This window comes from Bufo bufo, chromosome 9, assembly GCF_905171765.1.
Source record: "Bufo bufo chromosome 9, aBufBuf1.1, whole genome shotgun sequence".
In the NCBI taxonomy this organism is placed as follows: domain Eukaryota; kingdom Metazoa; phylum Chordata; class Amphibia; order Anura; family Bufonidae; genus Bufo; species Bufo bufo.
Window position 1 is genome coordinate 128,982,405 of NC_053397.1, and position 21,198 is coordinate 129,003,602.

General features: G+C 44.3%; 1 protein-coding gene across 3 annotated transcripts in view; it reads left to right on the plus strand.

Annotated features, from left to right (window-relative positions):
- The window catches only part of LOC120978679 (L-selectin-like), an 869,073-nt gene that overhangs the window by 469,116 nt on the left and 378,759 nt on the right, over positions 1-21,198 (plus strand). For all 3 annotated transcript variants that reach the window (XM_040406944.1, XM_040406945.1, XM_040406946.1), the window contains exon 4: positions 2,000-2,107. In XM_040406944.1, the coding sequence (XP_040262878.1) occupies positions 2,000-2,107 (108 nt within the window). The remainder of the gene's footprint in view (positions 1-1,999; positions 2,108-21,198) is intronic.

The following is a 21,198-nucleotide window of genomic DNA, read 5'->3' on the forward strand; positions in this document are numbered from 1 at the left end:
GCATGTTCCCTGAGTTTTTCCAGCAAGATGGTGCACCACCACATTATGGGTGTCAGGTCCGAGCATTCCTAGATGAACAGGTTCCTGGAAAGTGGATTGGTCATCGTGGGCCAGTTGAATGGCCCCCAAGGTCTCCCGATCTGACCCCCTTAGACTTTTATCTTTGGGGTCATCTGAAGGCAATTGTCTATGCTGTGAAGATACGAGATGTGCAGCACCTAAAACTACGGATACTGGAAATCTGTGCTAGCATTTCTCCTGCGGTGTTGCTATCAGTGTGTGAAGAGTGGGAGAAGAGGGTTGCATTGACCATCCAACACAATGGGCAGCACATTGAACACATTTTATAAGTGGTCAGAAACTTGTAAATAACTCATGAAAGAATAAAGTTACGTTAAAACCAAGCACCAACCATTGTTTTTCTTGTGAAATTCCCAATAAGTTTGATGTGTCACATGACCCTCTTCCTATTGAAAAAACAAAAGTTGGATTCAAAATGGCCGACTTCAAAATGGCCGCCATGGTCACCACCCATCTTGAAAAGTTTCCCCCTCACATATACTAATGTGCCACAAACAGGAAGTTAATATCACCAACCATTCCCATTTTATTAAGGTGTATCCATATAAATGGCCCACCCTGTATTTTGCATACCTAGTGTATTTTGTCCTACGTGCTAGTTGCCTTTCACAATGAATAATATTGTATGTCAGTTTCATATTTACCCTAAGTGGTTTGCTCCTGCTGCTTTGGTTATTTTGTTTTGTTTACATGGTTTCTATAGTAACCTGACGTTATATACGGTATTGCCGCAGGCTATTTAAAAGCTTTGTGTTTTATTGTATTTTGTCTGTTTGAGAAAGGCTCACCTTACGAGCCGAAACACATCACAGTTGTTCTTCAGGTGATAAATAAAAGAAAGATTTCGCATCCAGTGAGTGTCTTGTATAGCGCACATGACTGTGAGGCTGTGGACCAGCAAAGCAGGGAGCCTTTTTACATATGGGGGCCCTGGGCAATTCTGCTGCAGTGATTCAATTGTATCGCCATCCTGAGGACAGCAATACAGTTGTATATGTCCTACAGACAGAGCAGAATCGGAAATTCCTCCCTTGGTTCCTTATTCCAACTATGATAAGTAATATTAATCCTAGTTATAACTCTCTGTGCTGGTGACTTTGCGGGGACAGACGCATTCTGTCACATATGTGGTATTGCCCATTAATTCTCCCGTTCTGTAATTAGGTTTTTAAACTTGTTTCAGATATTACGAATATCTATCCCTAGTCATACTTTGTTATAGGAATGCAAACTATACTTCACCATCATAGATGGTTAGTCTCTAATATACTCACAGCTGCTAGATTAGTTATTGCTACGACATGCAAGCTCCCCATTACACCTAGTGTATCTGAACTGACCTCATTGGTCAATCAATATATGCAACGTGAAATAATATATGCCCCTTCTCCTCAGATTGGAACCAGGGTCTGTAGCAGATGGTATACATGGCTAAAGGGACCCTATGTGAGTCGACTTCTAACTTGTATTTTATGATCTATCCTTTATGTTTTTCAAACGAATTGGCGTTGTGAGTGGTGGGCGGCGGCAGGTGGATGGAGATTGGCAGATGCAAACTCTCTAAATCTGCTTTCAGTTCTATACCAGATCACATACTTTCATATTCTTTGGTTTACCATTACCATTTACCTTGAAACATATAACTTCATACCATATCATTTTCTGCAGTCTGTATAACTATATGCTCAAAATCCAAAAAAATCTGAAAGTTAAAAAAGCCCTGATATGATAATATAGACAGAAATCATTTTTTTTTATGATTTTTGAAATGCAGAAAAAAAACACTGAAAAAAATAGTGAGTAATGAAGTCCAAAATAAGCCACACCCTTAGCAGGCTAAATAAGATGATGTCAAATAAATGTGACTGAATTGCATTTAATTTTGGCTGACTACTTCCTTGTTCTTTTTTCATTTTAGCTTCGTGTGACCAGCTATCGTGCAGTGGTCATGGAGAATGCATTGAAACAATCAACAATTACACCTGTGATTGTGTTCCAGGTTTTTATGGACCCCAGTGTCAATATGGTAACGTTAATTTTTATCACCATTAAATCTTTGTTTTAAGAAGTTGGTTGATGGTTGAACAGCAGTTTAATGATCTGGTGAATGATCGTTCACACATTTAAAGCCATGCACATTCAATAGCTATCGGCTAAATGATGGTTCGACCACTAGCTATCTCTCACAGCTCCCTCATACACATACATGTTCATAGAAACATAGAAACATAGAAACATAGAATGTGTCGGCAGATAAGAACCATTTGGCCCATCTAGTCTGCCCAATATACTGAATACTATGGATAGCCCCCGGCCCTATCTTATATGAAGGATGGCCTTATGCCTATCCCATGCATGCTTAAACCCCTTCACTGTATTTGCAGCTACCACTTCTGCAGGAAGGCTATTCCATGCATCCACTACTCTCTCAGTAAAGTAATACTTCCTTATATTACTTTTAAACCTTTGCCCCTCTAATTTAAAACTGTGTCCTCTTGTGGTAGTTTTTCTTCTTTTAAATATGCTCTCTTCCTTTACCGAGTTGATTCCCTTTATGTATTTAAAAGTTTCTATCATATCCCCTCTGTCTCTTCTTTCTTCCAAGCTATACATATTAAGGTCCTTTAACCTTTCCTGGTAAGTTTTATCCTGCAATCCATGTACTAGTTTAGTAGCTCTTCTCTGAACTCTCTCTAGAGTATCTATATCCTTCTGGAGATATGGCCTCCAGTACTGCGCACAATACTCCAAGTGAGGTCTCACCAGTGTTCTGTACAGCGGCATAAGCACTTCACTCTTTCTACTGCTTATACCTCTCCCTATACATCCAAGCATTCTGCTGGCATTTCGTGCTGCTCTATTACATTGTCTTCCCACCTTTAAGTCTTCTGAAATAATTACTCCTAAATCCCTTTCCTCAGATACTGAGGTCAGGACTGTGTCAAATATTCTATATTCTGCCCTTGGGTTTTTACGCCCCAGGTGCATTATCTTGCACTTATCCACATTAAATTTCAGTTTCCAGAGTTCTGACCATTCTTCTAGTTTTCCTAAATCCTTTTCCATTTGGCGTTTCCCTCCAGGAACATCAACCCTGTTACATATCTTTGTGTCATCAGCAAAAAGACAAACCTTACCAGCGAGGCCTTTTGCAATATCACTTATGAAGATATTAAACAAAATCGGTCCCAGTACAGATCCCTGTGGAACCCCACTGGTAACATTACCTTGTTTTGAATGTTCTCCATTGACTACAACCCTCTGTTGTCTGTCACTCAGCCACTGCCTAATCCACTCAACAATATGGGAGTCCATGCTCAATGACTGCAGTTTATTGATAAGTCTTCTATGTGGGACAGTGTCAAAAGCCTTACTAAAATCTAGATATGCGATGTCTACTGCACCTCCACCGTCTATTATTTTATTCACCCAGTCAAAAAAATCTATAAGATTTGTTTGACATGATCTCCTTGAAGTAAACCCATGTTGTTTTTCATCTTGCAATCCATGGGATTTTAGATGTTCCACAATCCTATCCTTTAATAGGGTTTCCATTAATTTGCCTACTATTGATGTCAGACTCACTGGTCTATAGTTGCTCGATTCCTCCCTACTACCTTTCTTGTGAATGGGCACGACATTTGCCAATTTCCAATCTTCCGGGACGACTCCTGTTACTAATGATTGGTTAAATAAATCTGTTAACGGTTTTGCCAGCTCACCACTAAGCTCTTTTAATAATTTTGGGTGTATCTCATCAGGCCCCTGTGACTTATCTGTCTTCACCTTAGACAGCAAACTTAGAACATCTTCCTCTGTAAAGATACATGCATCAAACGATTTAATAGTCATTCTTTCTAGTGGAGGTCCTTCTCCTTTTTCTTTTGTAAAAACTGAACAGAAGTATTCATTAAGGCAGTCGGCTAGCCCTTTATTCTCTTCTACATACCTTCCGTCCTTTGTTTTTAATTTAGTTATTCCTTGCTTTAATTTCCTTTTTTCATTTATATATCTGAAGAATGTCTTATCCCCTTTTTTCATAGACTGAGCTAGTTTTTCTTCTGCCTGCGCTTTAGAAGTTCCTATAACTTGCTTGGCCTCTCTCTGCCTAATCTTGTAGATTTCCTTATCTTCATTGCTCTGGGTTTTTTTATAATTACAAAATGCTAGCTTTTTATTTTTAATGATTTGGGCCACTTCTGCTGAGTACCACATTGGTCTCCTCCTTTTTTTGCTTTTACTGACAAGTCTAATGCAATTTTCTGTTGCCTTTAATAATGCACCTTTTAAGTAGTCCCATTTCTCCTGGACTCCATGTAATCCGTTCCAGTCTGATAAGGACTCATTTATGACTAATTTCATTTTTGAAAAGTCTGTTTTTCTAAAATCTAAAACTTTTGTTTTTGTGTGGTGGGACTCTTTCACAGTTCTTATATTAAACCACACTGACTGGTGATCACTAGATCCCAAGGTTTCGCCTACAATGACATCATATACCGAATCCCCGTTTGTGAATACCAAATCCAAAATGGCCTCCCTCCGGGTTGGCTCCTCAACCACTTGTTGTAGAGATAACCCCAGTAGGGAATTTAGAATATCTGTACTCCTGGTAGAACTTGCTATTTTGGTTTTCCAGTTTATATCTGGAAGATTGAAATCTCCCATAATGATAACTTCTCCTTTCATTGTCATTTTAGCTATTTCTTCAACTAGTAGATCATCTAGTTCTTTAACTTGACCAGGTGGTCTATATATCACACCTACACGAGTTACTGCATGGTTAGCAAACTGCAACGTAACCCAAACTGACTCTATGTTGGCCTCACCAACTTGTATTAGGTTAGATTTAATGCTATCTTTCACATACAGGGCCACTCCTCCTCCTTTCTTGCCTTCTCTGTCTCTTCTGTATAAAGAGTACCCTGGTATGGTTATGTCCCAGTCATTTCTTTCATTAAACCATGTCTCCGTAACAGCCACTAAATCTACATTCTCAGATGCCATTATTGACCCAAGTTCATTGATTTTTTTACCTAAACTGCGAGCATTTGTAGACAGGACTCTGAGCTTATCATTTCTTAACCTCTGTGCTTCTGACCTGTTCTGGCATTGTTTCAGGGGGCAATTGGACTCTTTTATTTTCACTCTTTTGCCCCCCCTTCCTAGTTTAAATACTCTTTCGCAAATTCTTGGAGTTGTTCACTAAGTACATTTGTTCCTTTGAGAGAAAGATGCAATCCATCTTTTTTGTACAGTTCCTTTCTATTCCAAGTAGAGCTATCATGAGAAACAAAGCCAAATCCTTGCTCTTGACACCATTTACCAAGCCATATGTTGAACTCCTTTATGCGCCTCTGCCTATCATTCTGAACATTATGCACAGGCAGAACTTCAGAAAATGAAATGGTGGATGCAAAATCCTGTACGTCATTACCAAGTGTGATAAAAGATTTTTTCACCTCTGATGTTCAACTGAATGCGTATGTGTATTTAATGGGTAGAGGGGAGAAAGCTGGTGCCAGACATTTCTGGTGGTAGTTTATCTCCAAGGAGAACAAAAGGCTAAGGAAAAAATATTCAGTATGCCAGATCCTTTTGTCCCTCAAAATTATTTGTCAGGAGTGTGTAGGAGGGACCCCTAGAAACATTAAACAGTTAGCTGAAACCACTGTTCTCTGTGTATTTGGTTGACAATACACTAATGTGTATGGGGCTGTAAGTCTATATTGGCAGTTACAGTTCTTCAAACTGGCCATACATGTTCAGTGAACATGGACTATGGATATAGAAAGATCTTTCTTTCTTTTTAGAAGATGATAGTATCTCATCGGTTGGCTAAAATTTGTTGTTAAATGGAATCTATCACCACAGTTCCGGACTATTATCTGCAGTGAAAGTAGTGATGCAGTCCTGAACATCTGCATCTTTTATTTTCATACTGCCCCCACCACTCTTTCAGTGTCAGCGCTCATTTCACAGACACAGTCATACACAAAGGGGTTGTCCAACCATACATATTGATGACCTATCTTATGGATGTGCAGTGTAATTATGAATATTCGCTCTGTTCACTTGAATGGAACGAGTACTTGTAATTAATTACACTACGTCGCCACTCCACAGGAGACGACTCATAGTGTAATGACACGGAAGCAGCGCTTGTGTGGAGCACCACCTCTTCATCAAACAGCTGATCGGCAGGGGTGCCAATTTTAACACTAAAACCCATACACATTTTGTCATCTTTTTCTACTATACCTTAAACCACAAAATGTTTCCTTTTGTAGTCACCATTTTGGTGCCCCACTATTTCTACACCAAGCAAGGAACTATTTATCTCACCATCCTTTCTATTCTTTCAACCAAATTATCTTTGCTGACCTCCTTCTAAGCAGTTAATCCTTCCCCTCTAAACACAATCAGTCACCTCATGTCCTATCCTACTCATGCCTGCTATCGCTCTCTCTACTTCTTCTGACTGTTGGAGACATACAGTATCTCCTCATCCTGGGCCCCCTCCACTAATCCCCATTAGCTTATCTCCCTTCTATTGCTGAGCTGTACCACAAACTGCTCTCAGTCCTCATACCAATTCACCTGACCTCTGTTCTCTATCCAAGCATTGTTGAACTCATGGTCTGTTTGCAATAAGCTTTCCACCATCCACCACCCCTTAATTTCCCAGAGACTTACCTTCCTTAGTCTCACAGAAACATGGCTGACACGCATCAACATAGCCTACCCTGCCGCACTCTCCTATGGAAAACTCCAATTTACCCCCACTCTCCGTCCAGACAGACAGGGTGGATGTTTTGGCCTCCTCCTTCAACCCATCTCCACCCTTCCTCAACTTCCTTTTCTTCAAAGTTTACTCTCTTTGCATCTCTTATCCTTTCAACCTCCAAAAATCATCATCTACCATCCACCAGGCCTTGCTAATGCATTTTGACCACTTCAGTACCTGGCTTCTACACTTCTTCTCCACCGACATGCTTGCCATCATATGGGGGATTTCATCATCCTTATTAACACATACCACTTTACTGCCTCAAAACTCCTGTATCTTACTTCATCCTTTGGCCTCATAAATGGTTCTCCACATCCACCCACAGAGATTGACACACACTAAACCTTGTCCTCACCTGGCTCTGCTCCCTATCTAATTTCTCAAACTCCCCTCTCCCCTCTCTACCCCAATCCTCTTGCATTCCCATCTACTCTCTCGTCAACTCCCCCTCCAGACCATAAACTATGACATTCTTGTAGGAATCTTAAATATCTCTGCATTCACTCCTTCTGCTACTCTTTCTTACCTTTTGTCCACCATATCTGCCCTTCATGACACTGGCAAAGTCATTGTTTTCTACAACACCACAATTACTTCAGCTCTCGACTCAGTCTTCTAAGAATGCCACTATCACCCATACTCAAGAAGCCCTCCTTAAACCCAACCTCTTTATCCAAATATCGCCCCATCTCACTACTTCAATTCCCATAAAACTTCTAAAACAACATGACAATATTGAACTGTCTTCCCACCTTTTATAACAATTACTCTTTGATCTGCTGCAATCCAGCTTCCAATCACTCCACTGAAAATGCCCTAACCAAAGTTGCCAATGCTCTGTTAGCTGCCAAAGCTGTACTTCTCCTTCTGGACCTGTTCTCTGCATTTGACACTGTCGATCACTCGCTCCTGTTGCAAACCGTCTCATCCCTTGGCATCAGAGACCTAGCCCTCTCTTGGATCTCCTCATATCTCACTAACAGAACTTTTTGCGTTTCCCATTAATTTACCACCTCCTCATCATACTCTGTCTCTGTTGGCGTCCCTCAAGGCTCTGTCTTGGGCCCCCTACTTTTTTCCATTCATACATTCGGCCCGGAACAGCTCATAGAGTCTCATGGCTTCCAATTCCACCTTTATGCTGATGACCCTCATATCTACCTCTATGGCGCAGATGTGACTTCCCTTCTAGTTAGAATTCCTTTGTGTCTGTCAGCTATATCTTCACTCTTCTCCTCCCGCTTCTTAAAACTTAAAATGGATAAAACTGAATTCATCATCCTTCGCCCAAGTCACTCAACACACACTACCAGACATATCTATCCTATGACCTATCTTATGCCTTGGCATAACTGATTCTGCCCTGTCCTTCAAACCACATATCCAAACCCTTAGGCAAGGGTTTACACAGTGACACTGGTCACGCAACATTTGTAGCTGTGATCCCATAGAAATGAATGGGATCGCCGTGGCAGTTGCAAGAACTCCAACAGGGCTGCGACCTGCCACTTTCAGCTCATGAATATCGCTCATATTCTCTCTCTTCAACACTGAGTCAACTAAAATGCTAGTGCATGCCCTTGTCATCTCCCACCTGGACTAGTGTAACATGGACTCCTGCAACATGGAGGGCAAAGGCATTGGAGCCTATGAAAGAAGGAATCTAATGATTGCTTTTTATATTCAAATCACCCCCTTTATATTCAAATCACCCCCTTTCGCTAACATCAAAATAAAAATACATAAACAATAAAAAAGTAAATATCATGGGCATCTCTGCATGGGAAAACGCCCATACTATTAACCACCTCAGCCCCCCTAGCTTAAACACTCTTAATGACCAGGCCACTTTTTACACTTCTGCACTACACTACTTTCAGGGTTTATTGCTCGGTCATGCAACTTACCACCCAAATGAATTTTACCTCCTTTTCTTCTCACTAATAGAGCTTTCATTTGGTGGTATTTTATTGCTGCTGACATTTTTACTTTTTTTGTTATTAATCGAAATTTACCGATTTTTTTGCAAAAAAATGACATTTTTCCCTTTCAGTTGTAAATTTTTTTTAAAAAAACGACATCCATATATAAATTTTTCTCTAAATTTATTGTTCTACATGTCTTTAATAAAAAAAATTGTACAAAAATGTGAATTTCCGCTTTTTGAAGCAGCTCTGACTTTCTGAGCACCTGTCATGTTTCCTGAGGTTCTACAATGCCCAGACAGTAGAAAAACCCCACAAATGACCCCATTTCGGAAAGTAGACACCCTAAGGTATTCGCTGATGGGCATAGTGAGTTCATAGAACTTTTTATTTTTTGTCCCGAGTTAGCGGAAAATGATGACTTTTTTGTAATTTTTTTTTTCCTTACAAAGTCTCATATTCCACTAACTTGTGACAAAAAATAAAAACTTCCATGAACTCACTATGCCCATCACAAAATACCTTGGGGTGTCTTCTTTCCAAAATGGGGTCACTTGTGGGGTAATTATACTACCCTGGCATTTTAGGGGCCCTAATGCGTGAGAAGTAGTTTGAAATCAAAATGTGTAAAAAATGCCCTGTGAAATCCGAAAGGTGCTCTTTGGAATGTGGGCCCATTTGCCCACCTATTAGGGCCCCTAAAATGCCAGGGCAGTATAATTACCCCACAAGTGACCCCATTTTGGAAAGAAGACACCCCAAGGTATTTCTTGATGGGCATAGTGAGTTCATGGAAGATTTTATTTTTTGTCACAAGTTAGTGGAATATGAGACTTTGTAAGAAAAAAAAAAGAAATAAATCATCATTTTCCGCTAACTTGTGACAAAAAATAAAAAGTTCTAGGAACTCGCCATGCCCCTCACGGAATACCTTGGGGTGTCTTCTTTCCAAAATGTGGATGAAAAAATGTGGATGAAAAAATCTCTGCCTAAAAAAAAAAGGAGGGGAAAGGCGTCTGCCAGGACATAGGAGCTCCGCCCAACATCCATACCCACTTAGCCCAAATGCCCTGGCAAACCCGATTTCTCCATTCACATCAATCGATGTGGATGAATAAATAATTACCGGGATTTTTATTTTATTTTTTTATATACAAAGTGTTTGCCAAAGCATATGAACACCGCCGCCCCCTCAGCTCATATGCCTCGGCAAACGTATCTTTTACTGCAGAGGAGAAATCTCGTCTTGCAGCGCCGCATACACCGACTTTTGTGTAATCTGACAGCAGCGCAATGTTTCTGTCAGAATGCACATCAGTGCTGCAGCTAGTCGATCGGTTGGTCCACCTGGAAGGTAAAAAAAAAAAAAGAAAAAACCAGGCCGCAACGCAATAAATTTATTAACTTTATAATAACATTTGAACGGAACATATAAACTTTATTTAACTTTTTGAACAGAACGTTAACTTTTTTGCTTACCGGTGTTTTTTTTTTTGTTTTTTTTTTACCTTTATAGGACAAACCTCTCCTTCCCCATAGGACAATGTGCAAAGCGCAAATCACCCAAAGATGTGGCGAAGTACATTATGCACTTTGTCCCAGGTGAAAGGAGAGGTTTGCAGCAGCTGTAAGTGAAAGGGCCCTAATAGCCCTGTGTGCCTGTCCTGTGAGATGCAATCCCTATGCTAAGTGTACCTGTGTGTGGTACTTCCGGAAACACTCCCCAAAGCATAGGGCAGGGTGGTCAGGGCAGTCAGGACAGAAATAGCGGGTGTCACGCCTTATTCCACTCCTGTTACAAACACGACATCTTTTTCGGGGTGACGGTTGGGTTGAGGTACCAGCAACGACATTGGGGAAATGTCGCTCGTGTAGACGGCTCACTACACTGGTGGTTGGGGCCACGGAACCTCCTGGATACAGGAGATTCTCAATGATCTCTTCCTGAAATTTGAGGAAGGATCCTGTTCTCCCAGCCTTACTGTAGAGAACAAAACTACTATAGGCAGCCAATTGAATTAAATATACAGACACCTTCTTATACCAGTGTCTGGTGCATCGGGAAACTAAATAAGGAGCCAACATCTGGTCATTGAAGTCCACCCCTCCCATGAGCGCATTATAGTCGTGGACTGAGAGGGGCTTTTCAATGACACTGGTTGCCCGTTCTATTTGTATTGTCGTGTCTGCGTGAATGGAGGAGAGCATGTAAACGTCACGCTTGTCTCTCCATTTCACCGCGAGCAGTTCTTCATTACACAAGGCAGCCCTCTCCCCCCTTGCAAGACGGGTGGTAACGAGCCATTGGGGGAAGCCCCGGTGACTAGGTCGCACGGTGCCACAGCAGCCAATCTGTTCTAGGAACAAATGCCTGAAGAGCGGCACACTTGTGTAAAAATTGTTCACATAAAGATGGTACCTCTTGCCAAATAAGGGTGACACCAAGTCCCAGACTGTCTTCCCACTGCTCCCCTGATAGTCAGGGCAACTGACCGGCTCCAGGGTCTGATCTTTACCCTCATAGATCCGAAATTTGTGGGTATAGCCTGTGGCCCTTTCACAGAGCTTATACAATTTGACCCCATACCGGGCGTGCTTGCTTGGGATGTATTGTTTGAAGCCAAGGCGCCCGGTAAAATGTATAAGGGACTCGTCTACGCAGATGTTTTGCTCAGGGGTATACAAATCTGCAAATTTGTTGTTGAAGTGGTCTATGAGGGGCCGAATTTTGTGGAGCCGGTCAAAAGCTGGGTGCCCTCTGGGACGGGAGGTGGTGTTGTCGCTAAAGTGCAGGAAACGCAGGATGGCCTCAAATCGTGCCCTGGACATAGCAGCAGAGAACATGGGCATGTGATGAATTGAGTTCATGGACCAATATGACCGCAATTCATGCTTTTTGGTTAGACCCATGTTGAGGAGAAGGCCCAGAAATGTTTTTAATTCGGAAACTTAGACTGGTTTCCACCGGAAAGGCTGGGCATAATAGCTTCCCGGGTTGGCGGCTATAAATTGAGTGGCATACCGATTTGTTTCTGCCACAACTAAGTCCAAGAGCTCTGCAGTCAAGAACAGCTCAAAAAATCCCAGTGCCGAACCGATCTGAGCTGTCTCAACCCGAACTCCAGACTGGGCGGTGAAAGGGGGAACTACAGGTGCGGCTGAAGTTGGGGACTGCCAATCAGGGTTTGCCAGCACCTCAGGGACTCTAGGGGCTCTACGGGCCTGTTTGTGCGGTGGCTGCGACGGGGTAACTATTGCACGTGAAGTGAAAAAATAGTAGTAAGGCAGCTCTCACCTGCGGTAGTTAAATCACCTGTTGTGCACGGATGCTGCACCTGGATGCGGTAAAGTCCAGAAAATAGTGAAGAAAAATCCGGCTCAATTCAGGTGAAGTATATAACTTTATTCCAGCGTAATAAAATCCGTGTACAAGTGTACAAATGCAAATCGACGCATTTCAGACCTCTTGGATATGTGGGTCCTTCCTCATGACAAAAAACTATTGCACGTGCCACCGTACCAGCTTCAACTGCCCTTCTGGTGCTCGCCACTTCACCATGTTGTACGGCAGTGCTGGTACTAGGTCCAGGGAGGGTTGCGCTGCTGGTGTATGCCTCACCACGTAATCCGAAAGCGCCAGCCCCACTCTGCTGCCCTTGAAGCGGATCCTGCGCAACCTGTGGTCTAGCAACAAGGGGCCGGGTACGCCTGGTGCTATCAGGGACCTCAACCTCCTCGTCCGAACTTTGGGTCAGACTGCCACTGCTTTCTACAGATTCATATTCTGACCCGCTAGATTCGTCAGATGAGGATTGCTAAAAAATATCAAAACTGATTTTTTTTTTATCGCCGCAGCGCTTGTAAATTAATTGTGCAGTGATCAAAAAAATATATTTTTTTGTCACTGCGGCGAGGCGGGCGTGGGTGAACGCACGTGTGGGCGACCGATCAGGCCTGATCGGGCAAACACTGCGTTTTGGGTGGAGGGCGAGCTAAGGTGACACTAATACTATTATAGATCTGACTGTGATCAGTTTTGATAACTTACAGATACTATAAAAGTACAAATGCTGATTAGTGATACGCTAATCAGCGAATCAGTTACTGCGGTACGGTGGGCTGGGCGCTAAATGATCGCTAACTACCTAAACAAGGGACCTAAACTATCCTAAAACCTAACAGTCAATGCCAGTGAAAAAAAAAAGTGACAGTTTACACTGATCACTTTTTTGCCTTTCACTAGTGATTGACAGTGGTGATCAAGGGGTGATCAAGGGGTTAATTGGGGTGATGGGGGTGATCTGGGGGCTAAGTGTGCTGTTTGGTGTACTCACTGTGATGTCTGCTCCTCTGCTGGAACCAACCGACCAAAAGGACCAGCAGAGGAGCAGAGAAGCCATTTAACACCTTATATTTATAAATATAAGGTGTTAGATGGCTTGTGATTCGTTTTTTTGAAAATCATCAACCTGCCAGCCACGATCATTGACTGGCAGTTTGATGACGAACTTGTCCTGTAACTTTTGCCGGCCCGCGATGCGCATGCGCGGGCCGGCTTTGAGCGAAATCTCGCGTCTAGCGAGATGACGCGTATATGCGTGACTCTGCCTGGAGCTGCCGCCTCTGGAACGCGATCCTGCATTAGGCGGTCCGGAGGCGGTTAAAATACAAAAATATTAATTTATTTACTGCAAACTGAAAAAGTCAAAATCGCCAATTCTCCGTTTTTTGGTTGCTTCACCTCCCACGAAAAATGTAATAAAAAGTGATCGAAAAGTTATACACACCCCAAAATGGTATCAGTAAAAAGTATAGATCACCCTCAAAAAATGGACCCTCACACAACTCCATAGACATAAAAGTAAAAAAGGCTAGGAAAACGTAAGTGGTCAGAATATGACAATGAAAAGAAAAAATTTGTTTTTTTCCAAAGTTTTTATTTCTTTTTACCGTGTTAAAACGCAAGAAAATCTAGACATACACTACTCACAAAAAGTTAGGGATATTTGGCTTGTGGGTGAAATTTCAGAAACTTCTGAATGCACATGTTCAGTGTTTCAGTACTTTTTGCACAACTTGCTGTTTTCTAAAAAGGTGCTTAATGGCAAAATTCCCAACAGGTGTTTGATCCACGAGTTACCCAATAAATTTCCTGGTTCAATTGGAATTGGTATTTAAACAGTACTTTGAACAGTACTGTTCACATTTTGACATCATAAGACCAAGACAATATCTAACAATTGATCAACAGTACCTCGTCATTACGAGGCTTCAAACAGGATGTTCTCAGATGGAAGTGGCCACTGAGCTTAGAGTCTCACAGAGTGTTATCAGCAGGTTGCAACATATATGCAGAAAGACTGGAAGAGTCACACAAAGGCATAGAAGTGGACGTCCTTTGGACACATGCCACACTTATGACCGTTTCATTGTGAACAATGCCCTGCAGAACAAGATGTTGAATACCACTCCAGGCACATTTAAGGGAGGTGAGAGGTACCTTAGTGTCACATCAGACCACTCAAAACCATTTACACCAGTGTGGTCTGCGTGCTAGATGACCTCCAAGGGTATCTAACCACACCACCAGCCACAGGTGTCATCGTCTTGCATGGGCCAGGAAGCATGTACGCTGGAGGAGACACCATTGGGCCTCAGTGCTGTTTACTGATGAAAGTCGAATAACGTTGAGCATAAATTATGGCCGCCACTGTTGTCACCATGGTGGTGGTGGTATTACAGTGTGGGCAGGTGTGTCTAGTCAATACAGAACTGCCCTACACTTTGTGAATGGTACAGTGACAAGCACAGAGAACTTGAATAACATAATTAATCTAGTCATTGTGCCTCTGCATGAACAACACAGGCCTAATTTCATCTTTATAGATGACAATGCTCCAGCTCCTCGAGGACAAATCATTAGGGAACGGCTGTTGGAGACTGGGGTACCTCAAATGGAGTGGCCTGCAATTTCTCCAGACCTGAATCACATTGAAAACTTATGGGATCATCTGAGTCGCTGTGTAGAGGCGTGTAACTCTGTACCCCAGAACCTCAATGACCTGAGGGCCACTCTTCAAGAAGAGTGGGAACTCATGCCTCAGCAGACAATAGGTCGACTTGTGAATAGCATGAGCCATTATTGTCAAGCAGTAATTGATGCTCAAGGCCACTTGAAAAGTTATTCAGACATTTTTAGTGGGGTATACCCACCACTGTTGTTGGTTATTGTTCCAATAAAATATTTGAGATGAGGAATTCACCATTGGATGCTTCTAGTTAAATGCCCCACTTTCATGATATAATATCACTGTAGCGTGAATTTTTTATATTTTCCATAAATTTCACCCAAAAGCCAAATATACCTAACTAGTAGTGTATGTGGTATTATTGTAATTGCACTGACCCAGAGAATGAAAATAACAGGTCAGTTTTACAGCATAGGAAATGCTGTGAAAACTAAATCCATAAAACTGGCGGAATTGTGTTTTTTATTATTCCACCCAATTTGGATATTTTTCTTGCTTCCCAGTGCATTGTATGCAACCGTAAATGGTGCCATTAGAAAGTACAATTTGTCCCGCAAAAAACAAGCCATTACAGTAGGTGTTTCTGACATTGTGTTTTTAGCACGACAGCGTCGCGCTGATACTCGGCGACATGCTGCCGAGATCTCGCACTCACTGGGATAGTGACAGCACATCCCAGCAAGCGCGTCATAGAAGCGACGGGAGATCCGACTTGGATTCCCGCCAATTCTACACGTGTGCGGCGTTTGTTATGAATCCTGAGGGGGAAGTCCCCGCCGGATTTTAAATAAAAATCCGGCCTGGGTCCCGCCCTCAGGAGCATACCGGGCCCTTAGGTCTGTTATGGGTTGTAAGGAGAGCCCCCCCCCTACGCCGAAAAAAACGGCGTAGGGGGTCCCCCTACAATCCATACCAGACCCGTATCCAAAGCACGCTACCCGGCCAGCCAGGAAGGGAGTGGGGACGAGCGAGCGCCCCCCCCCCCCTCCTGAGCCGTACCAGGCTGCATGCCCTCAACATGGGGGGTTGGGTGCTCTGGGGCAGGGGGCGCACTGCGGCCCCCCCACCTCAGAGCACCCTGTCCCCATGTTGATGAGGACAGGGCCCCTTCCCGACAACCCTGGCCGTTGGTTGTCGGGGTATGCGGGCGGGAGGCTTATCGGAATCTGGGAGCCCCCTACAGGAGGGGGCTCCCAGACGAAGAATCGGGGTGCGCCGAGTCTCGCGAGACGAAGAACCGGGGTGCGCTGAGTCAACAACAGAGAGAGGCGAAAACAGAAGGAGAACCCCGGAGACAGAAGACAGAAGGAGACAACAAGACAGAAGGAGAAGACAGAAGGAGAACCCTGGAGAGTTGAGAAGACCCCCCCGGATAGCGGAGAAGACAGAAGGAGAACCCCGGAGACAGAAGACAGAAGGAGACAACAAGACAGAAGGAGAAGACAGAAGGAGAACCCCGGAGAGTTGAGAAGACCCCCCGGATAGCGGAGAAGACCCGTCGGGATATCGGAAGAAGAAGAGCCCCCCCTGGTAAAAGAGCTAATAAAGAAGACAGGGGGCGGCCTCCGGAGCAGAAAAATAAAATATTTTAATACACTGTGTGGTTTATTTGTGTTTTTACCACTTTTCTTGCAGGTGAATGGGTAGGGGTACGATGTACCCCATACTCATTCACTTAGGGTGGGGGGCCGGTATCTGGGGGCCCCCTTATTAAAGGGGGCTCCCAGATTCCGATAAGCCTCCCGCCCGCATACCCCGACAACCAACGGCCAGGGTTGTCGGGAAGGGGCCCTGTCCTCATCAACATGGGGACAGGGGGCTCTGAGGTGGGGGGGCCGCAGTGCGCCCCCTGCCCCAGAGCACCCAACCCCCCATGTTGAGGGCATGCAGCCTGGTACGGCTCAGGAGGGGGGGGGGCGCTCGCTCGTCCCCACTCCCTTCCTGGCTGGCCGGGTAGCGTGCTTTGGATACGGGTCTGGTATGGATTGTAGGGGGACCCCCTACGCCATTTTTTTTCGGCGTAGGGGGGGGCTCTCCTTACAACCCATAACAGACCTAAGGGCCCGGTATGCTCCTGAGGGCGGGACCCAGGCCGGATTTTTATTTAAAATCCGGCGGGGACTTCCCCCTCAGGATTCATAACAAACGCCGCACACGTGTAGAATTGGCGGGAATCCAAGTCGGATCTCCCGTCGCTTCTATGACGGCTCTGTCTCCATCGCGGCAAGCCAGCTCGGCGCTGGCTCCCGCGATGGGGCTCGTATGTGCTCAATCTCGCCGAGAAATACAGCGAGATTGACACAAAATCGGGTTCACCTACTGTATATGGATATGTGAATGGAAAAGTAGAAAAAGGTATGATGATTATACACCATCGCTGAGTGATAACATGAAATACTAGGCCAAAGTTCGTGTTGGTGCATCTCTAGGCTTTTCAAGTGTTGGTGGGGCGGGACAATAATTGCATAGTAGGTCTGTTCTACCCTAGAGAAAGTTTTTTTTTTCTGAATCTGCATATTTTAACACACAAAAAACATTAGGCCCAAATCTGTTAGTGGCACCGTTACTGCATTATATCCAAAGTCAATTGTCAATGTCTTCAGTGTGTTTGTGGAAAGGGAAGGACATTTTATTGCACCTCTCTCTCTGTACTTTCCAGAAAAAAAGATTTGCAAACCATACAAAATGTCAGGAATATGGAAGGAATGCAAATAAAAACCCAGGGTTAGAATGTGGGTGGTAGCAGTACTAGCGATCCAGATAGAAGTAGTAGCAGTAGGCCACAGTTGTCCCTGGCTTCGAAAAGCCGCAACAATATTGTTTAGGGGAAAGATGATAAGATTGTGGATTGGATGGCTCAGTTCTCCTCTCAGTCTCAGCAGGATGACATTGAGGTAACACCTTCAAGTCTGACATTGTGTCGTGGGAAGAAAGGGTGATGTTGCGTCGTCAAAAGGACCACAGAGGAGGCGCCAAAATCACTAGGATCTAGGACTTGGATAGTATATAGCCCAAAGATAGAAACTTATGTGGTTAAATATATGCAAGTGGAGTAGCAATACTTACACACTCACAGGATGTATATAATCTTAGGGTCAATTCATATATGGTCAAACAATGGTAAAGATAAAACAATAATGTGCAGATATAAAATCAAAATATTGTCAAAATATTAGTGACTCACTTCACCCAGGAGGGTAATGTGGGATAAAGCTCAAGACACCCACATCACACCTCCTGCGCCTGGGTCACCCGTAGAGTCTCAGAAACGAACAATGATCACTCAGGAGTCTTTGTTTTTTTTTCTTTTCTTTTATTCCAAAGCCAGGGTAGGGGAGTGAGCAGCTCAACGCGTTTCGGGGCCTCTTAATGGGTCCCCTTCATCAGGAGCAGATACAGTCATAATTGTGTAGTGGAGCCAGGGGTCACCGCATTCCTCCTTCTCCATCTCCTTGCAGTCCCAGAGGAGGCTTTTTAATGCAGTTCTATGTCTTAATTGCACCTTCCTACTGTGACACCTTCTATTTTACCCAGAAGCGGCAAGAAAACCCCACAATGTGTCTACCTGTTGACGACTTGTGTGAGAGCAGTCAGCGTTTGTACTGCCCTAAGGAGGAGGTTCAGGAGAAGGCTGGAGATCCCATGAATAGCTGTGCTGGTGGTGGTAGTAGTGGCACCCAAAGCCACGGTATTGGTGGTGGGGGCAGTGACACTGGCAGTTGGGACAAATGCAACAGCGGAGGGGGGGGGGGGGGACATGATATGATATCTCACAGTCTAAAAAAAGTGGACAGGACTCCGAACATGATTGTGTGTTGGACAGGACCTTGTAGCCAGATCAGGGTGCTGAACAGGAGGCAACACCAGAGGAGTACGGTCGTGGCAGCAGCAATTAAGAGCAAAGGCGATATACCTCTCAAGGAACAGCCAGGGTCATGTCTGCTTTGGGATCTGGTGATGTCGCTGACTCTGCACAAGTATCTCTCATCTGGCAGTTTTTCTCCATGATGCCGGAAGACAGAAGCATTGCCCTTTGCAAGCTCTGCAAGAACAAAATAAGCTGTGGTCACCTACAGTAAACACAAACGTAGGCACTACAGCTCTATTGAAGCACATGAAGCGGAATCACCCCATCCAATGGACAAACAAAGGTGGCAACCAGCTACTGCAACAGAAGTTCCCTCCTTTTCCTGGTCTCCCTTTCAGCAGCCAGGCCGCATTCACGGGCAGCATGGTGTCTTTCATGTCGTGATAATCATTTTCTGCGTCTCTTGCTCACACTTCTCTGCTCTATTGTCAGCCATTGATAATGGAATGCATGGCCAGGAAACAACTCTACATGCTCAGCATTCAGCTGGTAAGCAAACTTTATTCCCACCTAGTCAATTTGACGGTGGTGCAGTCGCTGCTGTGTCATTTAGTAGAGTCTGCTGTCATTAGGGAGTTGATGGCATGTACTCAGCTTACTGGAGGACACCTAGCAACCATTATTTCTCCCAAAAAGCCATTTCTGACTTGTACTCTCATATGACAGAGAACATGAGGGAAGGTTCATGTCATGATGAACACCAGGAGCAGCTGTTATCGGCAGGACAGTACATGTCTTTCACGGCTCACTATGTTTTTTGAGGCAGCAGCGAGGCAGCATCCTGGCATCAAGGCCAGTTCCATTTGACACCCCCCACATTTGTGTCAGCCTGGCTACCACATTTATCTGCCTCCTCCTCCTTCATGGACATGTTCCTGTACCCAACAGCAGCAGGACACAACATTGCTCCCACTCCCCCTCCTTCGTATCACATGTGTCAAGTCAATTATTGCTACGCCGTATTGGGTCTGACCAGACTGGGTTAGAGTAGCCACACAGACAAGTAGTTGCTAAAGTATAGTACCTCAAGCAGCAAACATCCTGCTGGCTGTAACCCCGCTGACTTCAACTGGACAAGGTGGTTGGCGACAATGGGCACATCCTCGTGACTACCCTGAATTAGGGGGAACACATGCTCCTTGCATGGCGCATGGCATTATTTTTGTTGTGTAAGATGCTGGCAATGTTCAGAAGACTGTCCAAGCATTTCAGCCATTCTTACATGGCACGGAACGCTCTCCCAAACTTGCAGTAATAGAACGGTCTGCCGATACACCGCTTAATCCACAACATTCCAACTCGCTAGAGTTTAACCTTGCCCACAGTCGAGTGTCTGTACAAGAAGCGGAAAGTTGTGAACGATTTTGTCATGCATCAGACTGCATCAGGAGCATGTGTTGTTTCGAGGTCAGGCATTGGCAGGTCATGCAAGACACCTGTTGGTTGCTAAAGCCCTTCAAAGAGGCCACAATGTTTGTCAGTGGCATGAACGATCTCACTGCCCTTGTAAATCTCTTAGAACAAATACTGACGCTCCTGCAGAAGCAGACGACTGCCAAAGAAGAATAGCTAACGCATCTTGCTGCCCACTCTGTAACTGCTGTAGGCCCACAAGGAGAAACTGCCATGGAGAAGGAGGATGATAAGCTGCAACTTGAAGAGGAGGAGGATCCAGAGGTGGAGGAGCAAGAGGATGATGATGACGATGGCATTGGCTAGGACACCCAATCGTCTCAGCAGGGGCGGAGCCGAAAAGAACTGGCTCCTCTGGCCCGCTGGCCAGAACGGCGACCTGTAAGCTTGCTTGCTAACGCATTGACAGGCATATCATTGACATGAAGCATTCTGATGATTACTGGATAACCATGAATTTAGACTGGGGAATGTTTTCCTCCTGCTGAAAGGACAATGTACATTATTACCAGGAAATATTGTGCACACAGCTTGACAAAGCTTTAGGCGAGCAGATGCCTGCCGCCAGTGTGTCTAAAAGCTTCCCCCCACATAGTGACCTACCTCCTGCCACCACAAGCAGTTCAGTTTCAGCGCGGTTCAGTCTCCTCAACATGATGGGGAAGTTTCTCCTCCATCATGCCACGACCACCATCATGCCACTGCTGCCACCTGCCAACTATCACGTTTTGTATAGTAACCATGTGGAGAACAATAGAAAAGGCGGCACATAAAACGATGCTTTATTCGTTCATATATAAAATCTTCGGGCTAGAGCATAACGTGCGGATGTACACAGAAGAAGTTGGCGGCATGTTCAGACTAGGTGTTGATTCTTCGGATACACGTACGGCGTGCTCTAACTAAGGAAGTCCATATGTAGACAATAGTGGAGAAATGGAAAGATAAGGCGGCACTGCCTTAGCATCACTCACATATGCACCGGGTACTCAACTACCTGTCTCTTTAACTACACATAAAGGGGTGCACAGCCTCAAAAAATAGGTAAAGTAACCATGTGGAGAACAATAGAAAAGGCGGAACTCACCAGTGTAG